Source organism: Cajanus cajan, chromosome 8, assembly GCF_000230855.2.
Source record: "Cajanus cajan strain Asha chromosome 8, NIPB_CcT2T_4, whole genome shotgun sequence".
In the NCBI taxonomy this organism is placed as follows: domain Eukaryota; kingdom Viridiplantae; phylum Streptophyta; class Magnoliopsida; order Fabales; family Fabaceae; genus Cajanus; species Cajanus cajan.
The window spans coordinates 9727428-9750233 of NC_138524.1; the positions used below are offsets into that span (position 1 = coordinate 9727428).

Here is a 22806-nt window from a genome sequence, read left to right on the forward strand (position 1 = left end):
CTGGTGGTAAAAAGAAAGTCACTATAATAGGTCCATCTATGATAGTGGGATTTTCTTGGTCGGGAAAGAAGACGAACGAAGACAGTTTGATGCCTAGGAACGTGACAGAGTTGGAGATAGCATCTATACCCCAATTACCTTCGGGGAAAACGACAGTGATAACTACTATAAAAGGACCTGGTATGGCCGGTAGATCCATCTATTTTATAATATATTAAATTTTTCACAAAAAAAAATAAGGAGTGAGAACACTTATTAAATAAATATACTTAATTAAATAAAGAACATAAAAATTAAATAATAAAATTTGAATCATTTTAATAGTGACTAGTCAGGATAAATGAGCATTATCGTAATATCAAACAAATATTAACAGAATATTTTATCATGAATGGTTACTCATTTAAATCCCCAAGGTCAAACCTCCAACTATAAATAATTCAAACTTTATCTTCTATGGCCATAGAATAATATTTATTTTTATAAATGCGTAAAGAAATAACAACAAAACGAGTCCAAAATATCACAACTATATTATAGATGATTATAAAATATATTTATAATAAATATATTTACGTAAAAAGAATATATTAGAAGTACCAATGATAGAAATAAATATGACAATCATTATAAAATAGTTAAACAATAGAAAATATGAACACCTTAATAATCATTATGGATAAAAATAATCATAGATTAAGCAAATAAATGAGGTTAGGGACACCTCACTAGATAAATATATAAAGAAAATAACATAAATAAATAAACATAGTAGTAGATAAAATTTTAAAGAAACAAAGTTCTTCTCCCCCTTACCTTGGAATGTAGACTTATCAAGAAGTAGTTAAGTAAAAAAAAATTTCTTACTTCGCTCTCTATCTCTCTTTCTCTCTTCTCTTCTTTGTCTCTTCACTTACTTCTTTCTTTTGTTTCTATTTCCCTAAGTTTCTGTGTCTCAAAATTACCACAACTGATGCCTATTTATAGCATTCACGGTAATGATTACTTGGTTACAATGAAATGGTAAATTAATTCTAACTAGCTAAGTTTCACTTCCATTACACATTCCGGTTACGTATAGATAGCACTGTAATTAATTTGTCAATTTATCAATTTTTAAGGTTCAGTTTAATCTTATTTACAACTTCATCAAATTAACCTATTAAATCATACTCAAATTAACATCTTGAAATCGATTAAATGAAAGTTATGTAGTAAGTAATTATTTTCTCACGATAATTATTTTACCTCATTAATAGAGCAACATCTCTGTACAAATACTTATTTAATGGGCTCATTTCTCTCTGTTAGTATAGTACACTATCATTTATGTCCACAAAACATTATTCAATGTTGTAGCATTTTATCACACACGTCTCTTATTTTCTTCGTACTTTTAAACAAACTTTGAACAAAAATTATAAGAATATACCTAATGGTTCCACCTTACAAGTGCCGTAAACGAGGATCGTAGTGTAAGGAAAACGTGTATATACTGTACATCTTTTCAACCATCTCCTTTATAGCTTAATTAATTTAACATTCATACACAAAGAATAGAGAAACAATAACAAGTATCTTTGACTAAAAAAAAAAGAAATTTCCTCCGAAAACACAGGAATTTTTTTTACGTTATTTAATTTATTAAATGATACATAGAAATCAACATATCGGAATATGTTTGGGAGGATGTATCATTTTTAAAATAAAATAATAATAAAAAAACCAATACAGTTTAACGTACTATAGTCATTTTAAATTTGAATGAGTATTATTCATCATAATAATACTATCAGGCTATACCAATTTTTTTCTTCTTTTAATATTCCTTCTTCGACTTAAGGCTTTAGATAATTAAATTTTTCTTGGGACACTTATAAGAGAAAGAATTAAAAAAAATCCTTCATAAATTAAAATTAAATTATGTATAAACTAATTTGTAGAATTTTTTAATTATTTTTTTGAGATTTTATTTTTAACTTATACATAAAATATTTTTAATTTTAGTTCATGGAAATACTTATTTTATTTTATTTTTATTATTTTTCTATTCTAGGTACTTGAACTGCTTATATGAAGTCGTTATGGATAAAATATTTTTTACTTAGTTTAAGAAATTCAGATTTTTTCCATAGAGATTTAATTTTCTATAAATCAAAAAACTATAGTTAACAATTTGTGAATAAATTTATTTTATTTTAATTCTGACTTTATAAGTGATAAGTATATATTTTATGCATAACTTTATATAATAATAATAATAATAATTAATCACCTATATACTGGCAGTATAAATTTTTTTTACATTAATAATTAATCAGATCTGTTAATAATATTATATTATTTATTTATTTAATTAAAATAAAATAAAATAAAATATTATTAATAAATCTAATTAATTATTTATATAAAATAATTTTACACTGATATGTGATTAACTCTAATAATAATATACATAAAAATATTCTTCTTAAATTTTAAGTATTATCCGATTGTACCCTAATTCATCACCCACCCCAAGACCAATTAATTAACCAGAGTAGAACTTTCTTCCAGTTAGCATTGATTGACTGCAACTCTTGTTCAGTTATTTATTCGCCTCCTTCTTCCTCCTTCTTTTGTTGTGTGTCATTAACTCCGATCACAAATTCCAAGAACAGAAAAAGTCACACTCACAGGGATGGGCAAGAAAATCCAAAAATACCAACTTCCTCAACTGGATAAATAATATATAGTAAATGCAAATTATCCATTAGTGAAAAAAAAAGGGTTTAATTTAAAAGCGACATTATTTACATGAAACCAGTTTCTCCCCTACTACAAAGTAATTCTCTATTCTATTGGATTCAACATTTTCTCTCACAAACCCGAACCGCCAACCCGCCTCTCAAGGTTGCAGTCAAACCGGGCGCGAATCGGGGCTCCTGAGCCGGCTCCGCAACCCGGATATCAAACCGTCTGACCAACGCAGCCGCAACGGACTTCATCTCCATCAAAGCCAAGTCCTTCCCCAAACACACCCTTACCCCAGCCTGAAAAACCGGGTACTTAAACGGACACGCTGGCACGAACACCCCATCGCGCAACCACCTCTCGGGCCTGAAATCCAAACAATCGGGCCCCCAAATCCGCTCCATCCGGCCCATAGCGTAGGGGTGATACGTAACTCTACTCCCCTTCCGTACGAAAGTGCCATCTGGCAACACGTCATCCTCGCTAGCGTACTTGGAATCGAACTGAATCGGCGGGAACAGCCTCATGCTCTCGTGAATCGCCGCGCTGAGGTAATGCATTTCGCGTAACTGCTCAAAGCTCGGAAACTCCTGGGCCGGGCCCACCACCCGGCCCATCTCCTCCCGGATCAAAGCCTCAACATCCGGGCTTCCCGACAGCAAACTAAAAAAGCCCGTCAACCCGGAGGCAATCGTGTCGCGACCGGCCAAAAGAAAACTCACGACAATGTCTCGCAAATAAACGTCGTCGTCTATGGAGCCCATGAAGCGCGAGAGAAGGTCATTTCGTGCGTTGAAGTTGGACCCCATTTCCCTCCGCTGTCGTATCATCTCCTTAGCCACGTCGTTCACCACGCCGATGGCTCGCCTCAGCCTCTTCTCCGACCCCACGTTGAGGAACCGCTTCGCCTTCCAAACAAACGGCGACGCCGTCATGGCGCGCTCCGCGGAAAGCTTCGACGCCAAGTCGAACGCCACTGCGAGGTCGGACACCGGCAACGCCGGAAGGAGACAGCCCGGGTCGAGACCGAAGGAGAATTTGCAAATGTTGTCGAAAGAGAATCTTCTGAGGATGTCTTGCAAGTCAAAAACCGCGTTTGCAGTGGTTTTTGACTCCATGAAAGGGACGAGGCGCGTCTGGATCTCTTGGTTCACGAGCTCCATCGCGTAGGAGCGAATCGCGACGCTTCCGAGTTCCAAGCTCGCCATTTTGCGCTGAAACTTCCATGACTCGCCGTCCACGTTGAAGATTCCTTTGCCCAAAAGATCGCCGAGGATGGCGGAGAAGGGTTTCCCTTTGGGGTAGTTTTGGAAATTTGTCTTGAGAATGTGCTCGACGTTGTCTGGGTTTGATGTTATGGTGTTCCCCAACACGTGCACGTGGATGGTTCCCGTGGGGGAGTTTCGCAGAAGGTGCGTGTACCAGTCGCAGAGGTTGGGGAACTTGGCGCACCAGCTGAAAGTTAAGTAGCTCTTGCAGGTGTGGCAGTTACACCAGGGCTTCATCCGCGAGATGAAGAGGAGGAACGAGAAGAGGGAGAAAATGAGGGTGAAGGAGAAGAAGAAGACACCGCAGGTTAAAGACATTGATTCAAGAGAAACAAACCCTTTCAAATCAAAACTCATCTCTATGTGTTTCTCTCTCTCTCTCTTTGTGTGTTTTTTTAATAAGAGAAGTGTGAAGACGAGGGTTGGAATGTGTGATATATATAATGGGTTTGGTCCACCGTGGGAGTACTATTATTAGTTAATTAAAGTAAAGTAGCGATAGAATACAATGGGCACGAATAATCGGAATTTTGAGTGCAGTGGTTTTTGGTTTGTATTATTTAAATTTTTATGAGGCCGTATGGTATGGAAAATTATAAAATAGAGGAAATAAAAGAAAATGGTGGAAAGTTGAGGGTTGACATATGGACACGTAAAAGGCATAGTCGTCAACTCGTCGAGAGGGCAGAAGCGAAGCGGCATGAGTTACGCGTGCGCAAAATAATCAGACATCACCGCTGGGACATACGTCGTTATTGGGGCTGGGGCCTTTATTTCTCCCACGTGACCATAAACTATTACAACCTTTCAGATTATGATTAGCTTCTCTATTCATTTTCGCATAATGTTACATAATTAATTATTCATTTATCATTTTCTTATAAATAATTTAATTTTTTTATTATATCAACAAAATTCCCATTTTTAGTTATAAAGAAGGCTTTGTTAATAAAATTAAATTCTAATTTTCTGATTACTAGCTACGCCTAGAAAATAAAATATACATCTAAAATATACATCGATAACACATGCATAAAATTTAAATTTTTTTTACTAATTTAAGATTTAATAATTTATTTGTGATTGAATAGTGATCATATCAATATTAATAAAATAAAATATCATAATTGATAGTATAGTTATGTTTATTTTAAAAAATAAATTAAAAAAAATAATAATTACTAATTAATAGTGTAACAACTTTTTTACTTTATGTATATTCATTAAATACATACGCTTTTTCAGAATAATTAATGCTTTGCAAATTTAAACTCTAATTAATGGTTTTTTTTTTTCGATTAATCATACACTGTATTTTAATATTTTCATCATTATTTATTAGGGATGTTGACTTCAAAATATTATATGAAGTATTATAATTCATATTAAATGAAGATATTATAATTCATATAAATTCAATTTGATGATTTCTACAAAAAAAAATTTACACCAATATGATCTATTCTGTACACTTTGAAAATATAATATATACAAGTAATATGTACACAAAATAATGAGTCATGTATATACATATATAATACATGGTAGGATTTAACCATTGGTTGAGGAATATTCTTATTGCAAACAACAAATATTATTAACTTCTCATAAACTAAGAAAATTTAATATATATATATATATATAATATAAAAAAAAATAGAATATGTAATTATACTATTTTTTATGAGATATATAATTATATTATAACATTAAATTATCATTTAATTACAAACTATCATATAAAAAATGTTATTTTTATAATAATTATTTTAATAAATTAATTATTATGTATAATTGATATAGAAACTTATACTCTATTAATTAATTGTAGGACAATACTTAGTTATTAGTGTTATTCTTTTATTATAAATTTATAATTGAAGTTTTATAATTTAGAGTGCAATCATGTTCTTCGAGAGAGGCAAAACAAGTAGCAGATAGGTAATTTGCTACAGAAAGGTGTTATATTCCTTCTGATATTAAAATTTTTCATTCCCTATTTGGGTTCATTTTCTTTTGTTTACGGACAAGTTCGTTGTACTTTTCTCTCGTGATTTTAAATAATATATTTGGGCTTTAATGGTCCCATTTCACTAAAAGAAAATAATATAAATCTTATAAATGTATATTTATGTATATTATGAATGTAAAATTATAATTATGATTGAAAAGTGATATATACCACCTTTTTAAAAATAAAAAAAAAATTAATCTGCCTGAATTTTTTTTAATATTTTGTCCTTAATTGAAAATTCTTGTTGGTATGAATTTTAAAACAATTATTGTGAAAGATTTGCCAGAACTGGAATAATGATAAATAAAAGACGATATGTAATCAGATGATATTGTAAAAGAATTATATTATTAATTAATTTCTCCTATTTTAAAAAAACAAATAATTTTTTTAATTAATTAATAGTACATTAACTTTTATACAGCATATAATTTATATTCATTAAATTTATACGTTATATTTATTCCAGATAATCAATGGCTTATAAAGTTAAACTCTAATTAATGATTTTTTTTTTTTAATTACACCCTAATTCAAGTATTTCATTATAAGTGATGCAGATAGGAATGACAAAAATACCATGCACTTGTGGGTATCTGTGAGTAAAATTCGTTACGGATAATAAATAGATAGGTTAATTGGGTACTTACGGATAATGGAGACGGATAAATTTTTACCCGTTTATAAACGGGTCAGGGGCGGGTATGATGATATCCACACCCGCGGATACCCGTTTAATAATATTTCTTAAATATCATAATTATTCTTGTACCACTTAACCCTAAAACTACACTCTCTCATCTTATTTTCCTACAAAAGTGAGGTTGATGAAGTTACCAATATGTGTTAAGCATGTTATAGAATTATGTTAGATGTAATTTGATTAATTTTCTAGCTTTGATTAGACCAATAATATTTATGTATTTTAAGTTGTTTACTTTCGTTTGGAATTATGAGATTGAATTATTGTAGCTTTGTGATGAAACTTTAACTTACTTGTGAAATTAATGTATTTTAAGTTATTGATTATCTTGCATTTTTATTATTATTTCAACAAAATTAACGTTAAATACAAGTTCAAAATTAACATTGAATTTTTATTTTTAATATTTCAATGACACTAAATATAAACTTAAAATTATTTTAATTTTAAAAAATTTATAAATACCCATGGATATCCGTGAGTATTCAAGAAATTCATAAATAGTCACGCAGATATGGGATGGGTATGGAACCAATTTTCATTCAGCGAGGCGGGGGCAGGTTTACTATTACTCGCCTCCACGGGGCTCCATTGTGATTCCTAGATGCAGATATCAACATCAAAATATTTAATAAATATATTTCAATTTAAATAGTATAATAATATTTTATTTTAATTAATTAAATAAATAAATCTTTATTTTATGTGCATTTACTTTCAACCATTAATAATTATAAAAGAAAAATATAAAAAGATAAAAATATACGAAGAAAGATTAAAAAAAAAAAAATAGAAGGTTGGGGAGTATTAAGTATTCTATTAATTTTCACATAATGTGTATTGAAGTATTGTTAATTTATATTACTATTTGTTTTCAGCATAGTCGAAAGATATCTAAACAATTTTAACATGTTTAAAAGGGTTTGATTTCTGGCGATGCCTACAAAGAAGTGTCTTTATTAGGAAAGGCAAATTCCAATTTGGTGATCTATACATGTCTGGAAAAAAATATAGCCTCTCACTATATTCTTGATGTAATTAAAAAAGTGTTAAATTTATATTAACTTTTCATAATATAAAAATTGAATATTATATTGAATGGAAAAATAAGTTTGTTAATTTTGATAGTAATTATTTTAAAATTTTAATAATTAGGTGATTTTAATGTAGAAACTTATACACAATTAGATAATTATAAATTGACTTAAATATATTTTTAATCTTCATAAAATAAGTGAGTTTTGATTTTGATCCCTAAAATAATCAACATTAAAATTTATTAATTTTATAAAAATTAAAATCATATTTAAGTCTCATAAATTATTTTTAATATAACTTTAAGACAAATATTATTAAAGTTAAAAAAAAACTTACAGAACAAAGCAATTTGTTGAAATAAAAAATAATAAAATAATACAAGGTGTTTATAATTAAATGATAATGTATAATTGTTTTGTATTATCAATGTACAAGCTAATTTTTCTTATTTTAAAAGATAAATTAAAAATAATTTTAATTAATTAATTAATAGTGTCACTACTAAAAAAATATCATTTTCTTGCAAATTTTCCTGAAAAAAATATTTGCAGAAATTTTTTGCGAATTTTCTTGCAAAAAGATATTCGCAGAAATTTTTTACGAATTTTCCTGCAAAAAAATATTCGCAGAAATTTTTTGCGAATTTATTTGCGAAAAATAATTTACAGATATTTCTTACAACTTTTGCTACAATTTTAATAATCATAGAAATTTTTTTCCATGGTAAAAATTTGCAGAAAATATTGTAAGAATTTTATTTTGTTTCTTGCAGATTTTCTTGCAAAAATAAATTCGCAAGTAATGTTTACTAAATAGTAGAAAAATTTTGCAAGTAACTTTTCCTGTGAATTTTCCTGCAAATTTTAATTTCATAGGAAAAATAAAAATATATATTTAAATTTATAAGTTTAATATTTTTAAAAAAACTTCAAGTCCCACATCGATTGAAAATAAAGCAATTAAAGAGTATATAAGTTGGGGCAACACTTACCCTACAAGTTGATATATATGGTTGAATGTTAGACTTATAATTTACAATCTTAAAATTTAAAAGATTATGTATCACATGTTGGAGACATTGAAACAAATGCTTCGGATGAATTCATTGTGAGCATTTGAAAGTTGAAAAATTATTGATAGAATTTATAGTAATTTCTTTAATTTTTTTTGTAAAAAATATTGCTGCAAAATTTCTTGCAAAAAAATTCGCAGGAAACTTTCCTGCAAATTTTTTTTTTTGCAGGAAACTTTCCTGCAAATTTTTTTCGCAAGAAATTTCGCAGGAAAATTTTCTGCGAATTTTAAAATTCGTAAAAAAATATTATCTACAAAGGTATTACATGTAGATAAAATTTTGCAAGAACAATGTTTCCTGCGAATTTTTATGAAATTCACAGAAAAAGTCGCATGTAATAAGATAAATTCTAGTAGTAGTGTGTAATGACTTTATATTATCGTATATTTTTAACTCAATAAATTAGTATAACGATTAAACAATTTACAACCATACATTATGAAAACGACTTATTTAATAAAATTTTATAAATTCTCGTTGCATGTAAAATTTGTTTGAGCTAATGACAGTCAAAATATTGTAATTAAGATAGGTTTCCTGACCAATAGAGTGGAGCTGGTAAAAAAAATGTATATTTATTATATTCTTTTTTGTAGTTATTGATGTTTCATAAGTATTTATTTATTCCAGGATAATTAATGAATGCATTATAAATTTAAACTCTAATTAATGATTTTTTTTCAATTACACCCTAATTTAATATTCCATTCTAAGTGATGAGACATCAAGATCAATATAATATATTAAATAAAGATATACAAATTAAAATAGCATAATAATTTCTTAATTTTTTTTATTTTAATATCTCAAAAACAATATTTTATTTTAATTAGATAATAGTAATTTTTTATTTTTTGTATATTAAATTTAAACGTTAATAATTATAAAATAAAAAGAAAAAAGATTAAGAAAAAAAAATGACGAAGACAGATACATGACATGTTGTACTAATTTTTGTCACGTGACGGATTGTTAATTTCTTGTTGTGTGGGCCAAAACTTTTTTATTATTTCGGCTCTGTGTTTTGGACTCTTTACAGTCCGAGCCAGCCGTCAGTTGGAAAAACTGGTGCCAGTTTGCGTCAACTCTACGTACAACCTTTTTTTCCACGACGACATAGGCTTAGATTTTGTTTAGTTAATGAAATAAAAATTTAAATAAAAAAAAAGTAAAATTATCTAAAATAATAATTTTTATTTGTCGTAAGTATAAATAGTAAAATTGTAATTTTTTCACATTTATCTCTTTATTTTTGTTTTTTTTTCAAAATGGAAATAATTTATTTTATTAGAGACCACATATTTATTCTTAGTTTCTCTCTAGTTTTCTTGTAGAGCAAACAAAAGAAAACAAAAAAATCGATAAACAAGTTTTCTATCTTACCCTTTCCTTAATGGTATCTTTCATTCAAACAAAACAATAGCTTGAGGTCTATATACTTATCATCTCGTGTCGGCATTTTGGGCCTAGTGTGTGTGTGACTGCTGAGCTGAACTCACACGACTACAAAAGGATTCAATTAAGTATCGCTTTCATATGTACACTCTTCATTCAGAGCTGGTGAATAGTTCTGCACGTTTTGTTTTTTGGTTTATTTTAACAAAAAATAAAATGAATAAAATGGCTTATGTGATGGCTCAGTCGGCAAGAGTAAGTCCTCAAGTTGAATACAATCATGGGACAACTAAATCCTAACGCCAACTGGGCAACTCGTACAATTTACAATACGATGTTTTGGAGTGCTCCACTAGTGGGAATCAAATGGATTCTAGCATGGTGAGTGGAATCGTTGTAATTCTTTTCGTAAAAATAAATGGATTTAAGCATTAATTATATATATATATTTTAAATCAGAATATAATGTACTTAAAAATTACTAGTTACTATTTTTACACTATAAGATTGTTGTCTATGTATTAGGAGTTATATCTATTTTTTTTCTCAAAAACCCTGTTTTCTTTTTCTTTGAAACTTTGTAACTAGTGATGATTCAAAGTAATTTGGAGTAAAGAATCCTGTGGTGTAGGTGCAAAGCTCAGGGCTCATTTCCTTCTCCATTTCTTCTTCTACCTCAGAGTAGCTCGAAGTTCTTCCACGGTTACATTTTGTTTCGATATAAGCGAGGCTAAAATCCAGAATTTTAGTTGAAACGTTGGGTTGTTGAATGAATTAAAAACTTAATGTTGATAGAATTTCTGAAACTTATAGCTTTGGAGATGGATTTGAAATGGGTTGCATGTTAAAATTGAGGTTTTGATGTTCTTGATGAAATGTTAAAATTTTGATGGTTTCTTTAAGTTGTGGTTGATGCATGTTACTTTTCCTTTGATTTTTTTAGTTGTATGTCGTGAAAATTGGAAGGTTTGAGGTTGCATGAATGTGTTATTGCATAAGTTGAGAGAAATTAGAGATTTGGGATATTTTTCATTGATGTTGAAAAATATGAGTTCTTGGACCAAGCATGAGTTTCTCGTTGAGTGTGAGAATTGGGAAGTGCCTCTAGAAGGTTGAGGCTTAACATGAGATTCTGTGTTGAGTGTGAGGGAGGTTGAGGCTGAGCATGAGTTTCACGCTAAGCATGAGATTCACGTTGAGAATGAAAGTTGAAATGTGCCTTTGGAATGTTGAGGCTTAACGTGAGATTTTGCATTGAGCATGTGGACCTAGTCAAGTACGTTTATTTTCTAATTAAGTTGGTTGTTTGCTTGGTGAATGAGTAGTATGTTGAAAGCTAATTGTTTGAGTTGTTTTATGGTTAAATGATGATGAATAAGTTGTAGGGATGTTGTTGTATGGTAAGGAACTTTATATGTTGAATGATGATAAGTTGTATATCGGTGATTATGTTGTGAGTTGCTAGTTGAAAGTTGAGTCGAGTAGTACGTTGCGTAGTTGTGTTGCTGTGTTGGGATTTTATACGAATAATGTTTATGTGTTGTTAAGATGTATGATGACTAATAAGTAGAATATGAGTAGTAATGATTGAGTTGTGATATGTAGAGTTGTGTGTTGATTTCGTTGTTGTGTTGATTATGTAAAAAATTGTTGTGTTGTTAAGTTGTGATGATCACTTAGGATTAGAGGAGAGATTTTTGAAAGTTGCATATCCAATTGTGTGGATATTATGTTGTGATACTCTGAGAGCTCAATTTGTTAAAAACCCCTTTTTGAGAAGTTAACCCTTGAAGTGGATAATTGTGATGGATATCGTCAAAGATCTTGTTGGTATCATTTATGGGCAAGATCGAAGCACACGTGTATAAAGTGACTCGTTGAGTAAAGTACGAAGTCAGAAATATAGTTCCTAGTCAAGTATCATAAGGCATAGTACTTGGAAGGTAGTCGATGAGCTAATTTTATAAGTAACTTAGTTAAGCTAACTAATTTCGTGGTAGGCCCAACACTACAAGAATTTCGCGGATTAGCGAGGGAATTTAGCGAGGGATATAAATCCAAGCTATTTCCTCGCTAATTAGCGAGGGATTAGAGAGGAATACAGTTCCTCTCTAATCCCTCGCTAATTAGCGAGGAAATAGCTTGGATTTATATCCCTCGCTAAATTCCCTCGCTAGTCCCTCGCCATTCTGTTTAGCGAGGGATTTGCGAGGGATTTGCGAGGGATCTTTCCCTCTCTAATTCACAATTTTCTTGTAGTGCAAAACCCAGTTGTTCTATCCTAACCATGGTACTAAGCTTCCTTATTTAAATGACTTCATTAGAAAACCGAGTTACTATGTTTTGGATTTATATCTAATTTACTGTTGATCTACCAAATCCAAAAAGATCACCATGTGTTGTCGATTTGGTAGGATCAAGCCATTTAAACTGCTTACCCTATGTTGTATGAGAACTCCTAGTTGAAATACGTGATGATACATATAATTATTGTGTTGAAAATACTGTGTTGCTATGATGATTAACTTGTGTTGATAATGTTGTGATGTTAAGTCGATATTATGTGGTGGTAAATTGAGTTGTTGTGTTGATGTGTTGTATACTGTGATGTCTTGTGTTAGCAATGTTGGAGGTGAGATGATGATGTGATGATGTACTAAAAATGTTGATGTTCCTATGTTGTATATATATGTTACTTTTTTTTACTCTATATTACCCTCGTGTGTGTCCATGTGGTTTTGGACTATGATGATCTTACGTGATACGAGAGTAGGGTAGGGATAGGACTGAAGTGTTGTAGTGGAGACCATTCAGTGACATTGGAGTTGGATTTTTTTATGACTACTTATTGGTGGTAGATTTGTATAGATAGTTGTATATTTACATTTACAATATCACTATATGTATATTGCACATATTTGTGTAGTGTTGTTTCATCCTTATATGTATGCGATATAGTACATATTATAATATATTTAAGTATATGATCTTAAGTTAGTTACTTTTTGCTGCTAATAACTGTGTCGTTTAGTGTAGAGATCATGATTGGTTGTTACGTGAATAGAATTGAATTTACTCGAATGAAAGTTTAGAATTTTATTTATTTATTTTAAAATTTTTATTATATATTTATTTTTATTTAATTATTTTAACTAATTTTTAATTATCTACTTACTTTTAATTATTTATTTCTTTTATTTCAAAATATTATTTATTTAGTTATATAAATTTTTATTTAAATGATTAAAATAATAAAAAAATATTTTTATTTATTAACTTTATTATTTATTTATTTATTTCTCTCTCTCTCTCTCTTATATATATATATATATATATATATATATATATATATATATATATATATATTACTTCTCATTATTTCTTTTTTATCTTACTAAACATACATAATATTATTTTTCACCTATTTTTCTTCAACCAAACAATCAAATTTTCACTTTATTTCTTATTTTTCACTCATTTACTTCTTTCTTTTAAATGCAACTTTGCTAAAGCTTTATGGTCTTGGCTTCAAAACATGATACATGTTATCATTGATTTGTCATCTGTCATCCCGCTTTTTAGTTTCTTACAAAGAAGTTGGAGTAGCCAAATGATGGATATTTTGACCTCTACAATGGTGCATGTCATTTGGATCATTTTGCTAAGGAGAAATTGTTTGCACTTCAATAATAGAGCTCTTTTATTTCAACACTCAATTTTAGTGGTTGTCTTTGGCGTTTCTTTAACAGGTAAATTGTCCAGTAATTATGGTTCTCGCTTCATGGAAGAATTTAATATCTTGAAATGTCTCATGGTTCCTATTCATTCGTCAAAGCCCATTTTTATCAAGCAAGTGAATTGGTACCCTCCGACTTTCAGCTTTATAAAGTGTAACACAAATGGTGGTGTTCAACTCCCCAAGTCATGTTGCTTGTAGTGGTATTTTTAGAGATAGTAGCAAAGCTTTTTTAATTAGATGGATTTGTATCCTACATTGGTACTAAGATTGTTTTGCATGTTGAACTTATTGTTGTTATGTGTGCTATTGAACATGCACATGATATTGGGTGACACAAGCTTTGATTAGAGTACGATTCTAAGCCTATTTGGACGTTTTTGGAAACATCCAAATTATTCCTTGGAATGTTCGTTACAAATAGAAACATTGTCTCTCACTTTGTTGGCATATGCATTTTTTCATTCTCATATTTATATGGAAGGAAGTCAATATACTGATAAATTAGCTGATTTTGATTTAAATTATAAGATTCTTTATAAGTGGTAGTCTATACTACTTTATTTTATTTATGAGGTTTTTTTTTTGTAATCGTTGTGATTTACCTTCCTTTTATTTTTGTTAATTTTTTCATGTGTTTTTGTATAATTATCCCGTGTCATTGTTACTATTTTTCTTATTTTTATATATTTTTTATGTTTTAAAATGATTATTAAATTTTAGAATACTAATCTTATTGGAATGCCTTAATTTTTTAATGATGCTTAACATATTTAAACTTTTATTGAAAAAATATATACTTTTATTATTTTTTACTTCTCACTTTTTTCTCTATCAAACACGCGTTAGAGATACTTCACTTCATCAATGGATATTTTGTTATGAGAGTTAATTCCTAGATGAAGAAGGATCCGTTTACTCTAAGAATAAGTATGCATAAATTTACTCCGTTCAATAATTTATGTTTTACATTAAATTTCAAATGATCCAACTGTTGAATTTAAAATTCTTAATGCATAGATTAAATTTGCAAACTTTTAAAAAAATTAAAATTATTTGATACTTCATTTTATTAATTTAAATTAACAAATAATTATAAAATTATTTTATATATTGATTTAAATTAATAAAATAAAATATTAAATAATTTTTAAATTTTTTAAAATTTATAAATTTAACTTATATATTAAAAATTTTTAATTTAATAAATTTGATATAAAATATAAATTATTGAATAAAATAAATCTAAATAAAATTACTCGATGATGGATTTCCTAGATATATTTTAACATTTTGGAAAACGGTACTCTCTACTTGTTAAATTGATTTCAATATTAAACTTGTAGGTGGGATTTGATTGGACGTTCCGGATGATATATGTCTGAAAACTCAGATACATATCATATCGGTTCCTTCAAATCGTTATCCAAAGCACTTTTGCTATTAAAAATCTTACTTTTTTACTTTACGTTAATCTTATTCTTGATGACAGTGTGTTGGTTTAAAATTATCAAAACTAATTTTACTTACATATATTTCAACGTAATAATAACCTCTGATTTAATAATAATAAGAAGAAAAAACAACGCAGTATATTATAGCAATAACGTAAACAAAACAACAATATGCTTGTTGTCGGTGAAAATTGATTCTGAATGAAAAAATTAACGATGACTCTAACTAATAAATTATATTTTAATCAGTGGAACTTAGAATCGAGACTAACTGTGAATTCATTTTTGGTTGAACTAGCTAACACTTTCTTTTCAAGTTGTAGGAGAATAATTAAGGTTGCAATTATTTAAAATATTTGAAATATAAATAGCGTTGTTTTTTTTTTCTTCAACCTAAATCATCAATGACATCTAAGGTCTTGATTTTTAAATTTTTTAAAAAATTTCATCGTAGTTTTGCCGTACTTAAGTTGATCAAAAGATAATAATTTAGTTAAAATAATGTACTAAAATATTATCTTTCACCATTTAGACAAAATAATTTAAAAGATTATTTAGACAAAATAATTATAAGATTATTTTTTGATATCTTAAAAAAATGATGAGATTATCAATGTTTTAAAAATAAAATAAAAGACGTGACACATAATCTTGTATGTGTACTCATGTGAAAGGCGTAACAATTCATTGCGTCTTTAGTTGACGATAGGATTAGGTATCGACAAGTCCAAAATCTCATATCGAATGAACTCACGTTATTTAATTTTGATCCTAATCTCTTTGAATGCAATTTTGGTTCAAGCAGGTCAAGTAAGTATTGGGTTACAAGTTTTAACGAGCATATATACTCGGTTTGGGCTAGTGTAATATTCTTCTACTTCAAATTATAATAAGTAATTTTTCACAATATATAAAAGCGATTCAATAAAAAATAAATTAAACATTGTTATTTTAGTAAAAATGTTCACAATACTTTCATAAGTTAAAACTTTTAAATTAAAATATGATTAAACTTTCCAAAATAATCAAGGTAAAGCATGATTGTCTAATTACATAAAATTCCGGTAAGATAAAAAGTCATAAAATTTATGAACTTTATCAACCTAACAAACATAACTTCTCTAGTCTCAATGTCATACTATCAGAGCATGATCAGAAAATAACCAAGGAAGCATTAAGTTTTCTCTCCATCAAACCCCTCCTCTTGTACTTGATTTAAGATTGTAAATGGCGACCAACTTAAATGCACACAAACATAAGAAGTGAAAATATACCACATCCATGTACAACACATGAGTCATAAGGATAACACTAACAAGACATATAACATGATTAAGCTTTATACATGCATTTATATACATATCCAACATTCAAGGTAACACTTGTCTCAATAACATCGACCACTCTACCTTCATTTATCATCAAAAACAATCATTCATGTAATCCAATCAATTATACTTGTGTAAATAAATGTGTCTAATTCTACATGCATGTGGTACCTTCATTCATCATCAACAACAATCATTCATGTAATCCAATCAATTATGAGTCATGGAACAAGACTACCTCATCTATGGTGATCTATCTTCAACTAGGGGATGTCTATCAAAACCATGTCAAAATGTTACAATTGATCATGGTTATTTCCCATTTTCATTAGAGGTTCCTCACCATAACACCCCCAAGGCCTAGTTATATGACATTTGAAACCTATCTACATAAACTCACTATCTTACAATAAAACATGTATATATGGACTCTATTAACAATACTACAACGTTATATATATAATAACTACTAAATGACACATGTCAGACCGCAATACTAGACTTATTCACAACACACAAAACCCGCTTGGATCTCATCAATGTTATTCATAGCCTAGACTTACATGCTTAACATCATCATATCTCATCAACTCAACCATACCTCATCATTATTCATTTAATACATCATAATGTCACTATACATCATCATCATAACATCACATCATAACATTATGCATTATCATTACTCATACTATTCACTCATCACATATAATAGCGCTAAAATATCATTCTCAAGGCAAACATCCACATTTCATATCATATATGGGCACAAAGTCTAAAAAACAAAGTCTTATAAACATAATTTCACCCCTTTGTCATAACTCACTCATCACTCATCCAAAATCATCTCCTTTCACACTTTCTTTATTAGTATAAGTATTTCAAACCATTCTTAAGATTAGGCACTTAAAGAATAAAGCAACTCACCATTACAACTCACAAATTATCTATTCTTATCTCAAGCATTTTGTGATATCGTGTGGTCTAAACTTGATATCTAGAGCTATACCAATGGTATCAAGATCAGTGACGGATCCAGAAATTTTAGATAGTGGGAGCAATACTTATTCATATATTTATAGTATTAAAAATTTTACATATAAATTTTAAAAGCATAAATATATATCATAATTATTTTTTACAAGATTTTATATCTACGATTATAATTAAAGATGAAAATAAATTATGCCAGACTAGATTTCATAATAATTTAATAGGTTTGAACTTAACTTTCTTTAAAATTATATATCCTAAGTATGACTTATTTATCTATCATAGATATTTTTTTAAGTGTTTAGTTATAGCTACAATCCTAAAGACCTACTTTATAATAATTTAACACTATTAAAAATATAAAAATAAATATGTTAAATCTTATAAAAATCAAGTTTAATTTATTTACGATATAAACATGTTTTTAATACCTAATATATATTTTTAGATGATAATTTATTTTAAAATATATTTTATAATAACAATTCTAAATGGAACATATATTTTCTAATCTTTCTTATTTTATTTTTTTTAATTAACATATACAAGTTTACTATTTTAATTTTTTTAATCAACGTATACAATAAATAAAAAATACAAAAAGGAAACATACATACTGTAAATTTTATTTTTATCAAAGATTGATTCATTATTAAGGAGTATTTTTTTATCACATAAGAGAATTAATCTCTTTCAAAAATTTGACAAACATCAAACAAATAAATATCTTCTTTGAATTTATATTTTATATATATGATGATTTAAACACACACACACACATATATATATATAATAATATAATTTTTATTTTTTAAAATATATTATTTTTTGAATAAAAAATATGTATGTGTCAAATAGTAGTGGGGGCAAGTGCCCCCACTCTTGACAATGTGGATCCGTCCCTGATCAAGATATCTTAATTTTATTAAGAAATTAAGATAATTATCTAAAACTTCTATGTTGATCTCAAGGGTTAGTTTACCATCTATTTAAAAAAAAAATTACAAAACTGTATAATTTTAGCCTAATTTTGAAAACTTGACCTTCACTCACTAATTTGATTATAACTTGAGTTTTAGACCCCCCCCCCCTCTTTGGGTAATTTAAAAATCATTGGAAAATTAACATCTAAGGCTACAACTTTTACGAAAATCATGAAACTAAATTCGGTCATCTAAGGGTCCTTTACAAGACTCTCAAGTTGCAAATATTACTCTTCATGCACAAAACTTGAGGCTTTCTCAAAATCTGTTATTTAATAACTTTTAATTCGATGAAGTTTTCTCAAATTTCACCTTTAGATTAAAATTTCATTTCACTTAGATCATACATACAAAATTTTATATTAATCCAAAATTATTAAATACATCATTCATTATATATATATATATATATATATATATATATATATATATCAAAATTGACGTAATAGATACTTTGAAAAAATACAAAAAATATGAATAGTTTGATCACATTTTTTTTATTGTTCAATTTTAATAAAATTTGGCATATGTGCTTAAGGTAATATAGAGTTTCAATCTAACGGTAAATTTTGCGCAAACATCTTCAAATTAAAAGTTATTATCAAATTTAAAATGAGACTTAATCTCTTTATATATATATATATATTAATCAACTATAAAAATATATATCTTTCCAAACTGTCCAAACAGACAATTTAAGATTTAATACAATGATTATACATTAATTGTGTAACCATTGTATTCAATCTCAAATGGGAAACTAAGGTTCACTCACATTCGATCAATTAATATTCTTAACAACTATAAATTATGTTAAATAAATCCAAGCCATGTTATGGGTTTATTTAACTATGTACATTATGGTATACACATATAACATTTATAATTTTTTTATTAAATTACTCAAACATACTCTAAAAAAGTAATATAAAAGTCCATTATAGCTACTAAAGAGGATCTCAAATGAGTTCCCAAAATAGGTCATTACTTTGCAACAAAACAGTCATATTAATCACCAAAATAACTTTATTATAAGCATAAGAAACCACGTGCAACTACCCCATAATAGTCCCAAACCAACATATTCTATGGAACAACAAATTAGCACATTACATAAACACACAATACCAACAAATTATGCACTCAAACCATGTCAACAACATCTCAACAACACTTGGTAAACCAAGAAAAACCATACATAAAATACCAACAACGAAAATTATAAACACAAAAATACACAAAAAAATAAGGCAATACAAAGTTCTCAATCAAATAGTACCAACAATACCAACTTCTTGTCAACAGCACTTGGTAGCACAAAGCTTGAGTACGAAAATACGAGAACAAACATGAGAGCAAGGTAATGGCTAAACGAAAAAGTCTGAACGGAATAGACATTGGTTAAACGAACCTGAATAGAAGGACAACAAACACAGAGAAAATGCATCACTTTATACTCTAAAAACACGAACAAACCCTAAAACAACAATTGAAGGAGAAGATGAGTTCAAACTTGAATGACGAGACGATTTTGCTCACATTAGTTGACAAATGCGAAGGAAAGAGTTTGCCTTGATCGCAATGGTTCATGGAATCATCGAAAACATCAATTGAATAAATTGTCAAAATAGTCATAATTGATGAATTCACGGGAGAAAAAGAATAATAGTAACTAATGAGAATGTGAATAGATTCATGCCCTCTCTGTCCTAATAAACGGTAGTTCTATGACAGGTGACAAAATACCTATTATAAAATGTTCACATTCTATGACGAATAAATCAACATTTATCATAAAATATTTTGTCATATTTATGTGAATAACATCCAACATTAAAAAAAAAAAATGTGTCAAAAAATATATATTTTTCACTTGTCCACTCACGATGCATAGTACAAAACTCATCTTGTTTTGATAAATAGTTTCTAAAAGAATCCTACATTGATCAAATAGTCCATTTCAAATATAATCTTATATCAAAGTCGGTGGTTATCGACAATGACATTATTACTTAAAAGTTACTAACATGTTTCCAAGTAGCCCTTGATCATTGAAATTGCAAAAGAAATTTGTTCACAAAATGAACGCAGCAAATTAAACTACGAAGAAAAAATGTATACTCAATCTGCAATGTCACGAAATGTTTAGTGAGTGTGGTGAATTGAAACTAAAGCACGTGGAACTAGAATTCCACGAGAATTACCTGGAGATAAGAATTAAGAATGAAATGAATGGGTGTTTCAGATTCGAAAACGTACTGTTTTTCACTGTTACTTCATCATGCGGATTTCTTTTTTGGCTGCGCTTGTCGGCAACATTCGTTTGCAAAGAACAAGTACTGTACATATATGGGTGTGACCACTGACCAGATTCACATCAAAATGGTATTTCCACTATAACTGGTTAGGATCAACACTATAACCCTTCAGAATATAATCTTATTAGTGTTCATTTTTAAGTCTTTTATCACTAACTCTAATTAGTTTAGTACATGTTCAAATAGTTAATAAAATATTAGATATTGATTAAGATAATTAAAATAATAAATTAAATTTATCTATTAACAAAAAAAACAATTGCACTATAATAAATTTAAGAAAATTTATAATATCTACTTTTATTGAAAATCTACTAAAAAAATTCAAATATAAAATTTGAATGTATATAATTAAAATTGACTATTTAAAAGCAAATATATAATTCCCAAAATTTAGTTACCAAAAACAACTTTTTTAGTTTATAAAAAAAAATATATATTACTCTACTAGATGAATTTAGCTGTCAATAAAAAATAACTATGGTCAAAATTTCATTAAATTTGTGGTTAAAGTTAATTACTTATTTTCTTGTATGATTAATATTAATTACTTATTTCATTTGTAATTATTATAAATACATTTAAGAATATAATTATAGGATCAAATAATATGTGCTAAATTTACAGCAGCTTTCAAAGTTTAGACAGAACACGTATCAATTACACAGATTTTTATAACACATATTAATATATGATTCTTCATGAATACTAATTAGTTTTAGATGGAAATCATAATTATTTTCAACCAAATTTTGTCATTCATAATATGATAAATAAAATTAAAATTAAAATTAAAATCAATCGTGCCAAAATCAGCAAGAAACATTAATTACATTTTACTATGTAATTGAAATTTAAAATTATTTTTTGTGTAAATTTTTAATAAAGGTAAATATAATTTGTTGACACATTTTTTTTACCTTTCTTATAGTATGAAAAAAAAAATTGAAACAATATTGATCATGAGTTATTTAATATTCTATCAAAATTCATCACATTTTAATTTATCTTTATATATTAAATTTTAATAGTTATATTGTACGAGAGAGTTTTAAGAAAAAAATTGTTTTAGGAAGAGTGTTTCTTACGGAACTTTTATTAAATGGAATAGTTATATTGTACGAGAGAGTTTTAAGAAAAAAAATTGTTTTAGGAAGAGTGTTTTTTACGGCACTTTTGTTAAATGAGATGATTTTTTTTTTTTTTGTAGATTTTTCAACTTCTTATTTATTTTAACTTGTATTTATCAAATATATTTTTTAAAATTAATTTTAATAATTTTAAAATAATCTTATATCACAATATATATTAAAAAAATATATAATATAATTTACATGTTCAAAAATATTTATTTATATAACTTTTAAATAATAAATTTATAAATTAAAATATATTCTATTTATTTATTTCAAAAAAAATATTGTAAATTTTATTTATATATAATATACATTTCATATGTGCATAAATTACTATTTTTAATTAACTTTACAATGAAAAATAATTTAAATTAAAACTCATTCATTCAAGTATATAATATAAAAGCATATCATGACATGTATCAATTTTCTTCAAATGAAAAGTGTACCCGTAAAAGGATACTTCTCTCTATCTTTTATTGATACATTCACTCTCATTCACTCCTATCCATGTCGAGGGGGTACACAAGCAAAAGGTACTCAAATACTTAAATAAGTTATTCATTTAATATATTAAATGTGAATAATGAATAATAACTTTTACATTAAGATATTAACTATTTATACTAATC

The 22806-nt window shown here is 27.8% G+C and overlaps 1 protein-coding gene across 1 annotated transcript; it reads right to left on the minus strand.

Moving 5' to 3' along the window:
- Positions 1–2730: 2730 nt before the first annotated feature.
- On the minus strand, positions 2731–4423 carry LOC109799306 (cytochrome P450 94C1). Its single transcript, XM_020359854.3, has one exon. The coding sequence runs from the start codon at positions 4356–4358 to the stop codon at positions 2847–2849; it is 1512 nt and encodes a 503-aa protein (XP_020215443.1). The 5' UTR covers positions 4359–4423; the 3' UTR covers positions 2731–2846.
- Between the last annotated feature and the right edge of the window lie 18383 nt (positions 4424–22806).

Bases quoted from the DNA above. Each gene is read 5' to 3' on its own strand.
- LOC109799306 (XM_020359854.3), bottom strand. From the start codon at position 4,358: ATGAGTTTTGATTTGAAAGGGTTTGTTTCTCTTGAATCAATGTCTTTA.